Source organism: Aquarana catesbeiana, linkage group LG09 (assembly GCF_042186555.1).
Source record: "Aquarana catesbeiana isolate 2022-GZ linkage group LG09, ASM4218655v1, whole genome shotgun sequence".
In the NCBI taxonomy this organism is placed as follows: domain Eukaryota; kingdom Metazoa; phylum Chordata; class Amphibia; order Anura; family Ranidae; genus Aquarana; species Aquarana catesbeiana.
Window position 1 is genome coordinate 321,054,555 of NC_133332.1, and position 12,189 is coordinate 321,066,743.

The following is a 12,189-nucleotide window of genomic DNA, read 5'->3' on the forward strand; positions in this document are numbered from 1 at the left end:
GTCCCTTACATTGGTGATCAGTGAGAAGAATGTCCCTTACATTGGTGGCCGGTGGGAAGAATGTTCCTTACATTGGTGGCCAGAGAGAAGAATGTTCCTTACACTGGTCATCAGTGAGAAGAATGTCCCTTAGATTGGTGGCCGGTGGGAAGAATGTTCCTTCCTTTGGTGGCCGGTGGTTAGAATGCTCTTTACATTGGTGGTCAGTGGGAGGAATGTCCCTTACATTGGTGATCAGTGTGAAGAAAGTTCCTTACATTGATGGTCCATAAGAAGAATGTGCCTTACGTTGGTGGCCGGTGGGAAGAATGTTCCTTACTTTTGTGGCCGGTGCGAAGAATGCTCCTTACATTGGTGATCATTAGGAAGAATGTCCCTTAGATTGGTGGCCGGTGGGAATAATGTTCCTTCCTTTGGTGGCCGGTGGTTAGAATGCACTTTACATTGGTGATCAGTGGGAAGAATGTCCCTTACATTGGTGATCAGTGGGAAGAATGTCCCTTACATTGGTGATCAGTGGGAAGAATGCTCCTTACAATGGCCAGTGGGAAGAAAGTTCCTTACATTGGTGGCCAGTGGGAAGAATGTCCCTTAGATTGGTGGCCAGTGGGAAGAATGCTCCTTACATTGGTGGCCAGTGGGAAGAATGCTCCTTACATTGGTGGTCAGTGGGAAGAATGCTTTTTATAATGGTGGTCAGTGGGAAGAATGCTTTTTATAATGATGGTCTGTGGGAAGAATGTCCTTTTCATTGGCGGTCAGTGGGAAAAATCAGTGGAATGTCCCTTACGTTGGTGGCCAGTGTGAAGATTGCTCCTTACATTGGTGGCCGGTGGGAAGAATTTTCCTTACATTGGTGGCCGGTGGTTAGAATGCTCCTTGCATTGGTGATCATTGGGAAGAATGCTCCTTGCATTGGTGGCCAGTGTGAAGAAAGTTCCTTACCTTGGTGGTCAGTGGGAATTTTGTTCCTTACCTTGGTGGTCAGTGGGAATTTTGTTCCTTACATTGGTGGTCAGTGGGAAGAATGCTCCTTATAATGGCCAGTGCAAAGAAAGTTCCTTAGATTGGTGCCCGGTGGGAAGAATGTTCCTTACATTGGTGGCCGGTGGGAAGAATGTCCCTTACATTGGCGGCCGGTGGTTAAAATGCGCCTTACATTGTTGGTCAGTGGGAAGAAAGTTCCTTACATTGGTGGTCAGTGGGAAGAATGTCCTTTTCATTGGCGGTCAGTGGGAAAAATGCTCCTTAAATTGGTGGTCAGTGGAAAGAATGTTCTTTACATTGGTGGTCAGTGGGAGGAATGTCCCTTTATATTGGTGATCAGGGGTTAGAATGTTCCTTACATTGTTGATCAGTGGGAAGAATGCTCCTTACATTGGTGATCAGTGGGAAGAAAGTTCCTTACATTGGTGGTCAGTGGGAAGAATGTCCCTTACATTGGTGATCAGTGAGAAGAATGTTCCTTACATTGGTGATCAGTGAGAAGAATGTCCCTTAGATTGGTGGCCGGTGGGAAGAATGTCCCTTTCATTGGTGGCCGGTGGTAAGGATCCTCCATTCATTGGTGGCCAGTGGGAAGAATGCTCCTTACATTGGTGGCCGGTAGGAAGAATGTCCCTTACATTGGCGGCTGGTGGTTAGAATACTCCTTACATTGGTGATCAGTGGGAAGAAAGTTCCTTACATTGGTGGTCAGTGGGAAGAATGTTCCTTACATTGGTGATCAGTGGGAAGAATGTTCCTTACATTGGTGGCCAGTAGGAAGAATGTTCTTTACATTGGTGGTTGGCGGGAAGAATGTCCCTTATATTGGTGATCAGTAGGAAGAATGTTCCTTACATTGGTGATCAGTGAGAAGAATGTTCCTTACATTGGTGATCAGTGGGAAGAATGTTCCTTACATTGGTGATCAGTGAGAAGAATGTCCCTTACATTTATGATCTGTGGGAAGAATGCTGCTTACATTGGTGATCAGTGAGAAGAATGTCCCTTACATTGGTGATCAGTGGGAAGAATGCTCCTTACATTGGTGGCCAGTGAGAAGAATGTTCCTTACATTGGTGATCAGTGGGAAGAATGTCCCTTACATTGGTGATCAGTGGGAAGAATGTTCCTTACATTGGTGATCAGTGAGAAGAATGTCCCTTACATTGGTGATCAGTGGGAAGAATGTTCCTTACATTGGTGATCAGTGAGAAGAATGTCCCTTACATTGGTGATCAGTGGGAAGAATGCTCCTTACATTGGTGGCCAGTGAGAAGAATTTTCCTTACATTGGTGGCAAGTGGGAAGAATGTTCCTTACATTGGTGATCAGCGAGAAGAATGTTCCTTACATTGGTGATCAGTGAGAAGAATGTTCCTTACATTGGTGATCAGTGAGAAGAATGTCCCTTACATTGTTGATCAGTGAGAAGAATGTTCCTTACATTGGTGATCAGTGAGAAGAATGTCCCTTACATTGGTGATCAGTGAGAAGAATGTCTCTTACATTGGTGATCAGTGGGAAGAATGTTCCTTACATTGGTGATCAGTGAGAAGAATGTCCCTTACATTGGTGATCAGTGTGAAGAATGCTCCTTACATTGGTGATCAGTGAGAAGAGTGTTCCTTACATTGGTGATCAGTGAGAAGAATGTCCCTTACATTGGTGATCAGTGAGAAGAATGTTCCTTACATTGGTAGTCAGTGGGAAGAATGTTCCTTACATTGGTGATCAGTGAGAAGAATGTTCCTTACATTGGTGATCAGTGAGAAGAATGTCCCTTACATTGGTGATCAGTGAGAAGAATGTTCCTTACATTGGTGGTCAGTGAGAAGAATGTTCCTTACATTGGTGATCAGTGAGAAGAATGTCCGTTAGATTGGTGGCCGGTGGGAAGAATGTCCCTTTCATTGGTGGCCGGTGGGAAGAATGTCCCTTTCATTGGTGGCCGGTCGTAAGGATCCTCCATTCATTGGTGGTCAGTGGGAAGAATGCTCCTTACATTGGTGGCCGGTAGGAAGAATGTCCCTTACATTGGCGGCCGGTGGTTAGAATGTTCCTTACATTGGTGATCAGTGAGAAGAATGTCCCTAACGTTGGTGATCAGTGGGTGGAATGTTCCTTAGATTGGTGGGTGGAGGGGAGATTGTCTGTTACAATGGTTGCCGGTGAGGAGACTGCATGTTGCGTTAGGGGCCGGTGGGTAGTTTGCCCATTACGTTGGGGGTCGGTGGGTAGACTTTCCTTTACGTTGTGGGTCTATGAAGAGATGGTCTGCTCGGTTGGGGGTTGGTGGGGAGACTGTCAATCACGTTGGTGGTATGTTCTCACTCTGATCTCTCCTCCTGTAGGTTGGTCATCTCTCTTTGGTCTCTCCTATTAATGGACAGAAGTTCCTCGCCTGTCTCCAGAAGATCTTCCAGTAGGACCCTTCGATCTGATAACAGAGGAGGTGATCCTTCCCACCGGCGCCCCCAGCCTTCCCCGCCCCCCACCATGGAGTGTGAAGAAGGCAAGGAGTCAGAGAGTCAGAACATGCAGGAGGTGTCGGAGAGTCCAAAGCCGTTGGAGGAACTAACCAATGAGAAGGACAATAAGACAAACATCAAGACAAAAGGTGACGTGAAGAAGAAAGATCCGGCCCCCGAGGAGGAGAACTCGGAGGACCCTCTGGTCAATGACGGGAAGGACGATGTGGTCTTCGTAGGCGAGGAAATCGTTAAGAAGCCAGAAGTGGATCGTCCAAAGAGCCGCCGGTCCCAACACATCGAGGAGAACGGAGATAGGATCGGCTCGGAGTCTGGGGAGAGGAACAATTGTCTGCCAGAAGATAAAGCCGGGGGAGAAGCTCCGGAGAAGCAGGCGGACTCACCGCAGCCAAGCCAGACTGTCCCCAGGAGGATGAGGCTCCGCCCTATGCTTAAACCTCGCCCCGCCCCCAATGCTGACCGCAGCATGAGCACAGATTCCGAATCCGGCGCCAACGCAGGGGAGTCCTCGAAGGATGCGGACGGGGCGTCTGGAGCCAAAACGTCCCCCGGTGAGTGCAACATTTTGTATAATTCAGTCCAGTGTTGGGGAATGATCAGCCAGGTATATCCCGGCATGTGCCACATTTACCTCTGAATATCCCGCATCAGGTGATGTCTCTTCATCGCTATTTGATTTACATTGTTCTTGTAGCGATTATTGGCTTCTATTAACCATGTGACATCATCGCCAGGCTTGTACAATGCTTGCCATGGCAGCTCCCTTTTGATGTCGGCAAAACACCAAAACTACATCACCCGAGAGCCCATTCCTTACACATGGTCAGGGGGTGCAAGGACAGTTCTAAAGGCTGAAGGTACATTCTATGTTATGAAGGTAAAAATCCTTCTGGGGGTTCAGCTCCCCACCAGGCCCCCCCCCCCCCCCTTAATACTTACCTGAGCCCCATCTCTATCCAGCGATGTGCACAAGAGACTCGGCTCTCCCAGATGTGTAGCCGGAGGGGTCGGGGGGATAGATCCGTGGTCGGGGGGGATAGATCCGTAGCCGGAGGGGTCGGGGGGGATAGAGTGCCTCCCCCTGCAACAGGTCTGGGGTGGCAGCGAAGTCACCTGGGACGAAGGGGCGCGGCAGGGGTCACCTGGAGCGAAGGGGCGTGTCCGGGTCCCCAGGGATGAAGGGGCACGTCCGGCGGAGGGGGTTTACCTTGGGCAAAGAGGCGCGGCGGGGGTCACCTGGGACGAAGGGGCGCGGCGGGGGTCACCTGGGACGAAGGGGCGCGGCGGGGGTCACCTGGGACGAAGGGGCGCGGCGGGGGGTGTCACCTGGGACGAAGGGGCGCGGCGGGGGGTGTCACCTGGGACGAAGGGGCGCGGCGGGGGGTGTCACCTGGGACGAAGGGGCGCGGCGGGGGGTGTCACCTGGGACGAAGGGGCGCGGCGGGGGGTGTCACCTGGGACGAAGGGGCGCGGCGGGGGGTGTCACCTGGGACGAAGGGGCGCGGCGGGGGGTGTCACCTGGGACGAAGGGGCGCGTCTGGCGGGGGGTGTCACCTGGGACGGAGGGGCATGGCAGGGTCACCTGGGGCGAAGGGGCGCGTCCAGCAGCGGGGTCGTCTGGGGCGCGTTCGGTGGCAGGATCGAAGGGGCGCGTCCGGTGGCGGGGTCACCTGGGACGAAGGGGCGCGTCTTGCGGAGGGGTCACCTGGGGCGCAGCGGGGGGGTCACCTGGGACGAAGGGGCGCGTCCGGCGGAGGGGTCACCTGGGACGAAGGGGCATGGCAGGGTCACCTGGGGCGAATGGGCGTGTCCAGCGGCGGGGTCACCTGGGACGAAGGGGCGCGTCCAGCGGCGTGGTCGTCTGGGATGAAGGGGCGCGTTCGGTGGCAGGATCGAAGGGGCGCGTCCGGCGGCGGGGTCACCTGGGACGAAGGGGCGCGTCCGGCGGCGGGGTCACCTGGGACGAAGGGGCGCGTCCGGCGGCGGGGTCACCTGGGACGAAGGGGCGCGTCCGGCGGCGGGGTCACCTAGGACGAAGGGGCGCGTCCGGCGGCGGGGTCACCTGGGACCAAGGGGGCGCGTCCGGAGGCGGGGTCCCCTGGGACCAAGGGGGCGCATCCGGCGGCGGGGTCCCCTGGGACCAAGGGGGCGCGTCCGGCGGCGGGGTCCCCTGGGACGAAGGGGGCGCGTCCGGCGGCGGGGTCCCCTGGGACGAAGGGGGCGCGTCCGGCGGCGGGGTCCCCTGGGACGAAGGGGGCGCGTCCGGCGGCGGGGTCACCTGGGACGAAGGGGCGGGGGGTGTCACCTGGGACGAAGGGCGCGGCGGGGGGTGTCACCTGGGATGAAGGGGCGCGGGGAGGAGTCACCTGGGACGAAGGGGCGCGTCTGGCGGAGGAGTCACCTGGGGCGCAGCGGGGGGTCACCTGGGACGAAGGGGCGCGTCTGGCGGAGGTGTCACCTGGGACGGAGGGGAATGGCAGGGTCACCTGGGGCGAAGGGGCGTGTCCAGCGGCGGGGTCACCTGGGGCGAAGGGGCGTGTCCAGCGGCGGGGTCACCTGGGACGAAGGGGCGCGTCCAGCGGCGGGGTCGTCTGGGGCGCGTTCGGTGGCAGGATCGAAGGGGCACGTCCGGTGGCGGGGTCACCTGGGACGAAGGGGCACGTCTGGCGGAGGGGTCACCTGGGGCGCAGCGGGGGGGGTCACCTGGGACGAAGGGGCGCGTCCGGCGGAGGGGTCACCTGGGACGAAGGGGCATGGCAGGGTCACCTGGGGCGAATGGGCGTGTCCAGCGGCGGGGTCACCTGGGACGAAGGGGCGCGTCCAGCGGCGTGGTCGTCTGGGTCGAAGGGGCGCGTTCGTGGCAGGATCGAAGGGGCGCGTCCGGCGGCGGGGTCACCTGGGACGAAGGGGCGCGTCCGGAGGCGGGGTCACCTTGGACGAAGGGGGCACGTCCGGCGGCGGGGTCCCCTGGGACGAAGGGGGCGCTTCCGGCGGCGGGGTCCCCTGGGACGAAGGGGGCGCGTCCGGCGGCGGGGTCCCCTGGGACGAAGGGGGCGCGTCCGGCGGCGGGGTCCCCTGGGACGAAGGGGGCGCGTCCGGCGGCGGGGTCCCCTGGGATGAAGGGGGCGCGTCCGGCGGCGGGGTCCCCTGGGACGAAGGGGCGCGTCCGGCGGCGGGGTCACCTGGGACGAAGGGGCGCGTCCGGCGGCGGGGTCACCTGGGACGAAGGGGCGCGTCCGGCGGCGGGGTCACCTGGGACGAAGGGGCGCGTCTGGCGGCGGGGTCACCTGGGACGAAGGGGCGCGTCTGGCGGCGGGGTCACCTGGGACGAAGGGGCGCGTCTGGCGGCGGGGTCACCTGGGACGAAGGGGCGCGTCTGGCGGCGGGGTCACCTGGGACGAAGGGGCGCGTCTGGCGGCGGGGTCACCTGGGACGAAGGGGCGCGTCTGGCGGCGGGGTCACCTGGGACGAAGGGGCGCGTCTGGCGGCGGGGTCACCTGGGACGAAGGGGCGCGTCCGGCGGCGGGGTTATCTGGGACGAACGGGCGCGTCCAGGAGCGGTGTCTCACTGGCTGAAGGGGCGTGTCACAGCGTATCCATGTCTCTCTGTATATACAATGTATATGACTCCTCCCTCCTCACCATGTGCTCCTCTCTGCAGGTGACAACCAGGAAGATAAAAGCTCTGAAGGGGACAAGACTGCCTCGGTAAGGATCTCTCTGGGGGTTTATGGGGGTTCTGTCCCGGGATGGGGTCGGGGGGTTCAGCCTCTGGTCGCACCCACACCTCTATTCTGGGGGCTTCTCCATCCTGGGGGGGGGTCTGTGTAGACAGTGACCGTATGACCCCTGACTTGATAGACCCCTCCCCTTATATAATATTTCTGTTTTTCTACAAATCTATAAAAGTGCAGCTTCCTGTCCTCACCCTGCGGAGCTCTGTGCTGGCAGAGCTGAGTGATAATAATCACCACCTGCTGGGAACTCCATTTCAATGAATAAATGGTGGAAATCTCACTCCTCGGTCTTGTTGTGTGTCGGAGAGACCGATGATAACCAGAATGACAATCATCAGAAGAGCAGACACGTTCCTCTGCCCCGGGTCCATTATGGGGGTGATGGGAGGATGTGATCTCCTGGGATGGCTCCAGGTCACCTCATTCAGGGATGTGGGGTCAGGGAGAGAAGGGGCACACCGAAGGGTTAGTAAAATGATCCGGGAGGCCAGCACCATTGCGGAATGATCATTGGGGAGAGATCTGAGCTGCCAGGATGCCTAAATATTATTTTGGGTGTAGGATATAAGACTGGAAGGGGGCGGAGGGAGGATTGAAGATCCATTTTGATGGTTCCTATGGATTTTGTCTTCCAGGAACCAAAGCGGAGTGAGAGACCGCGCAGATCGGAGAGTCTTAAAGCTGAAGAAAGTATCCGGGCCCCCCAGGAAAGCAGTAAGTAGTCATCGTACTCTGGCGCTCGGTTTTGGTAAATCTCGTCCTATCCGTGTCCATGTCTGTAGAGGAGCTCGGTGTACATCCCGGGTTAGATCTGAGATAAGTCACCACAAGGTTGCAGGAGCACCGTTGTCTACAGTGTATTTGTATGATGGAGCATTACTAGGACCCTTCACTGGAGACCCCTGAGCTGCATCATTTGGAGGGGGGGGTTCATATACTATATCTTATAGGTCATGTGGCCTGGCTTTCCTCCATTCATTGAAGGCTTGGGTTGCTCAGTAATATTTCTTGTCTTCAGTTTGTGGTATTGGATCTAGTTGTGGTGAGGATGAGGACGGGTTGAGCTGTGTGCCGGCGGTTCTCAGTCTTGTTGCCCATCGTCGGCGTCCTCCATCTGACATTCCCTGTCTATGATCCGTCCTGCAGTGCAGATCTCCGACGAAGACTCCGACGCCATGATAGACGACCCCAACGACGAGGACTTCATCCCCAACCGTTCGGCTCCAAAGCGTCCAACCCGCATGTCTCTGCGCAACCAAGTGCCACCCCGGCCTCCGAAGCCGACCCTCACCAAGATGTCTTGTGCTCAGTGCCGCACGCCGCTGCAGAAAGGTCAGACCGCCTATCAGCGCAAAGGCCTGCCGCAGCTCTTCTGCTCCTCCGCGTGTCTTACCACCTTCTCCAAGAAACCGCTCTGCAAGAAGATATGTACCTTCTGTAAGAAGTAAGTGGCCCAGCGCTGAACTCTGCATGTTTGATGGCGTTTGAGCTCAGTTTCATTTTCAGGGAAAAAAAAACGTTACTGGACTTCCCGCACCTTTCAAACCTCAACAAATGTCCCCACCCCCTTATACAACGACCCCACAGAGCTAATTCTAATATCTCTAACCTGGAAAATTGCAACTTCCTCCTCATTGGCCGACCTCTACACAGACTATCCCCCCTTCAGTCTATCATGAATGATGCAGCCAGATTCGCCTACCTTACCAACCACCCAGTGTCCTCCACCCCTCTCTACCAATCCCTCCACTGGCCTCCATTCAGTGTCCTCCACCCCTCTCTACCAATCCCTCCACTGGTCTCCATTCAGTGTCCTCCACCCCTCTCTACCAATCCCTCCACTGACCTCCATTCAGTGTCCTCCACCCCTCTCTGCCAATCCCTCCACTGGTCTCCATTCAGTGTCCTCCACCCCTCTCTGCCAATCCCTCCACTGGCTTCCATTCAGTGTCCTCCACCCCTCTCTGCCAATCCCTCCACTGGCTTCCATTCAGTGTCCTCCACCCCTCTCTGCCAATCCCTCCACTGGTCTCCATTCAGTGTCCTCCACCCCTCTCTACCAATCCCTCCACTGGTCTCCATTCAGTGTCCTCCACCCCTCTCTGCCAATCCCTCCACTGGCTTCCATTCAGTGTCCTCCACCCCTCTCTGCCAATCCCTCCACTGGCTTCCATTCAGTGTCCTCCACCCCTCTCTGCCAATCCCTCCACTGGTCTCCATTCAGTGTCCTCCAACCATCTCTGCCAATCCCTCCACTGACCACCATTCAGTGTCCTCCACCCCGCTCTGCCAATCCCTCTACTGACCTCCATTCAGTGTCCTCCACCCCTCTCTGCCAATCCCTCCACTGACCTCCATTCAGTGTCCTCCACCCCTTTCTGCCAATCCCTCCACTGACCTCCATTCAGTGTCCTCCACCCCTTTCTGCCAATCCCTCCACTGATCTCCATTCAGTGTCCTCCACCCCTCTCTGCCAATCCCTCCACTGATCTCTATTCAGTGTCCTCCACCCCTCTCTACCAATCCCTCCACTGGTCTCCATTCAGTGTCCTCCACCCCTCTCTGCCAATCCCTCTACTGACCTCCATTCAGTGTCCTCCACCCCTCTCTGCCAATCCCTCTACTGACCTCCATTCAGTGTCCTCCACCCCTCTCTGCTAATCCCTCCACTGATCTCCATTCAGTGTCCTCCACCCCTCTCTACCAATCCCTCCACTGGCCTCCATTCAGTGTCCTCCACCCCTCTCTACCAATCCCTCCACTGGTCTCCATTCAGTGTCCTCCACCCCCCTCTACCAATCCCTCCACTGGCCTCCATTTAGTGTCCTCCACCCCTCTCTGCCAATCCCTCCACTGGCCTCCATTCAGTGTCCTCCACCCCTCTCTACCAATCCCTCCACTGGCCTCCATTCAGTGTCCTCCACCCCTTCCTGCCAGTCCCTCCACCCCTTTCTGCCAATCCCTCCACTGGTCTCCATTCAGGCCCCTCCAGCCCTCTCTGCCAATCCCTCCACTGGTCTCCATTCAGGCCCCTCCACCCCTCTCTGCCAATCCCTCCACTGGCCTCCATTCAGTGTCCTCCACCCCTCTCTGCCAATCCCTCCACTGGTCTCCATTCAGTGCCCTCCACCCCTCTCTGCCAATCCCTCCACTGGCCTCCATTCAGTGTCCTCCACCCCTCTCTGCCAATCCCAAAACACAACATACAAAGCCATCCACAACTCTGCCCTGAGCTAAGTCACCAACCCCATCTCATAATATCACCCAAACTGCTCTTCCCAAGACCTCCTGCTCTCTAACTCCCTCCTTACCTCCTCCAGGACTTCTCCAGAGCCTCTCATCCTCTGAGACTCTCTACTCCCATCTGTCTAGCGATTTCCCACTCTGTCCAACTTTAGGTGATTCTCTTCAGGGAAGACTAGCCCTCCTCCACCCAACAACTGAACTTTTACTTTCTCTATCAGTTCGTCCCTTACAGTTGTTAGGTTTTGTATCACTTGCCCCTCCCTGTTAGACTGTAAGCTCTCAGGATCAGAGCCCTCCTACCTCTCTGATATTGTATTGTAACTGTTCCTGTGCGATATTAACGATGTGATCTTTTCAGGGACATTCGGAACTCCAAAGAGTCTGTGGTCGCCCAGACTGGTCCAGCGGGGTCCTTCCAGGAATTTTGCTCCAATGCCTGCCTTTCCCTCTTCGAGGCCCAACCACGATCGAGTCCCCAGGCCTCCCAGACCTCCCAAACTTCCCAGACCTCCCAAAGCACCCAGAGCACCCAAAGCACCCAGAGCTCCTCCGATGTTCCTGATATCATCAAATGTAGCATCTGCCACAAGAGTGGAGAGGTGAGAACAATCCGCATCACTTATTTCTTTGGAGCTCACATTTAGTGTTGGGGTCATTCCAGACGCGTGACACCGCCGGCTATGATGGTGACAGCGGCAGATTTTTAGGCAGTGGTGAAAATGTTTGCGTTTTTTGTTGCTGGTCATTTTACTGGTGAGATTGGCTGCCTTCCAGTGTTTGGGGAAATGATTTGGGTTTTTATATAAAATTCAGGAGATTGCTGTGCAGTGTGGTGTTTTTCTGGTTGGGATTGGTGCCTGGATTTTGGGGACCCTTCAGTTTAATTGTAATAAGGTGGGTGCAGATTATTGAAATAGCCCCTAAGCAGAGGACCAAGGCCTAGTCACCAGTATTGCCTGTGGTCACCCCGCAGCCCGAGTTTTCCCCCCACTGCTGGCTTGTTTTGCCTTTTTCTAAACTCTCTGTGGAGGCGGCCATCTTGGTAGAGGCAGGGCTTTTTTTCCCCTCATTTTGGAGCTGTTCTCCAGTGATGACTGGAGAGGTAATGATAGAGATGGAGGAAGCACAGATCCACAGAATGGATGGAGCAGCGAGATCCTTGCACTGCAGCTCCTCAGGTACAACTTCCTCTCCAGCAAGGAGAAACAGTGATCACCACAGTAATGCCATGATGACAGATAACAGATGATCTCACCCTGCAGATATACAGTTATGAGGGTACAGGACTGAGGTGCCAAGGCGCAGGGAGTAGTGCCTAGCAAATTATTTTACAGGATTTATTTGGCGCCAACAGTTTGCGCAGCGCATTACAACATGAGGGCAGACAGTACAGTTACAATACAATCCAATACAGAAGGAATCAGAAGGCCCTGCTCATTACAGCATACAATCTAGGAGGGAAATGTTCTCAGGAACAGGAAGTGCGCTGCGCTCGGGCACAGGAAGTGCGCTGCTCTCAGGAGCGCTCCGGCACAGGAAGTGCGCTGCTCTCGGGAGCGCTCCGGCACAGGAAGTGCGCTGAGCTCGGGCACAGGAAGTGCGCTGAGCTCGGGCACAGGAAGTGCGCTGAGCTCGGGCACAGGAAGTGCGCTGAGCTCGGGCACAGGAAGTGCGCTGAGCTCGGGCACAGGAAGTGCGCTGCTCTCGGGAGCGCTCGGGCACATGGAGGG

At 56.3% G+C, this 12,189-nt stretch overlaps 1 protein-coding gene across 1 annotated transcript in view; it reads left to right on the plus strand.

Moving 5' to 3' along the window:
* ZMYM3 (zinc finger MYM-type containing 3) overlaps positions 1-12,189 on the plus strand; it is a 61,155-nt gene that overhangs the window by 9,785 nt on the left and 39,181 nt on the right. The window contains exons 2-6 of the mRNA XM_073600794.1: positions 3,339-4,027; positions 7,138-7,184; positions 7,849-7,927; positions 8,360-8,657; positions 10,818-11,058. Coding sequence (XP_073456895.1) covers positions 3,370-4,027; positions 7,138-7,184; positions 7,849-7,927; positions 8,360-8,657; positions 10,818-11,058 — 1,323 coding nt within the window. The 5' untranslated portion in view covers positions 3,339-3,369. The remainder of the gene's footprint in view (positions 1-3,338; positions 4,028-7,137; positions 7,185-7,848; positions 7,928-8,359; positions 8,658-10,817; positions 11,059-12,189) is intronic.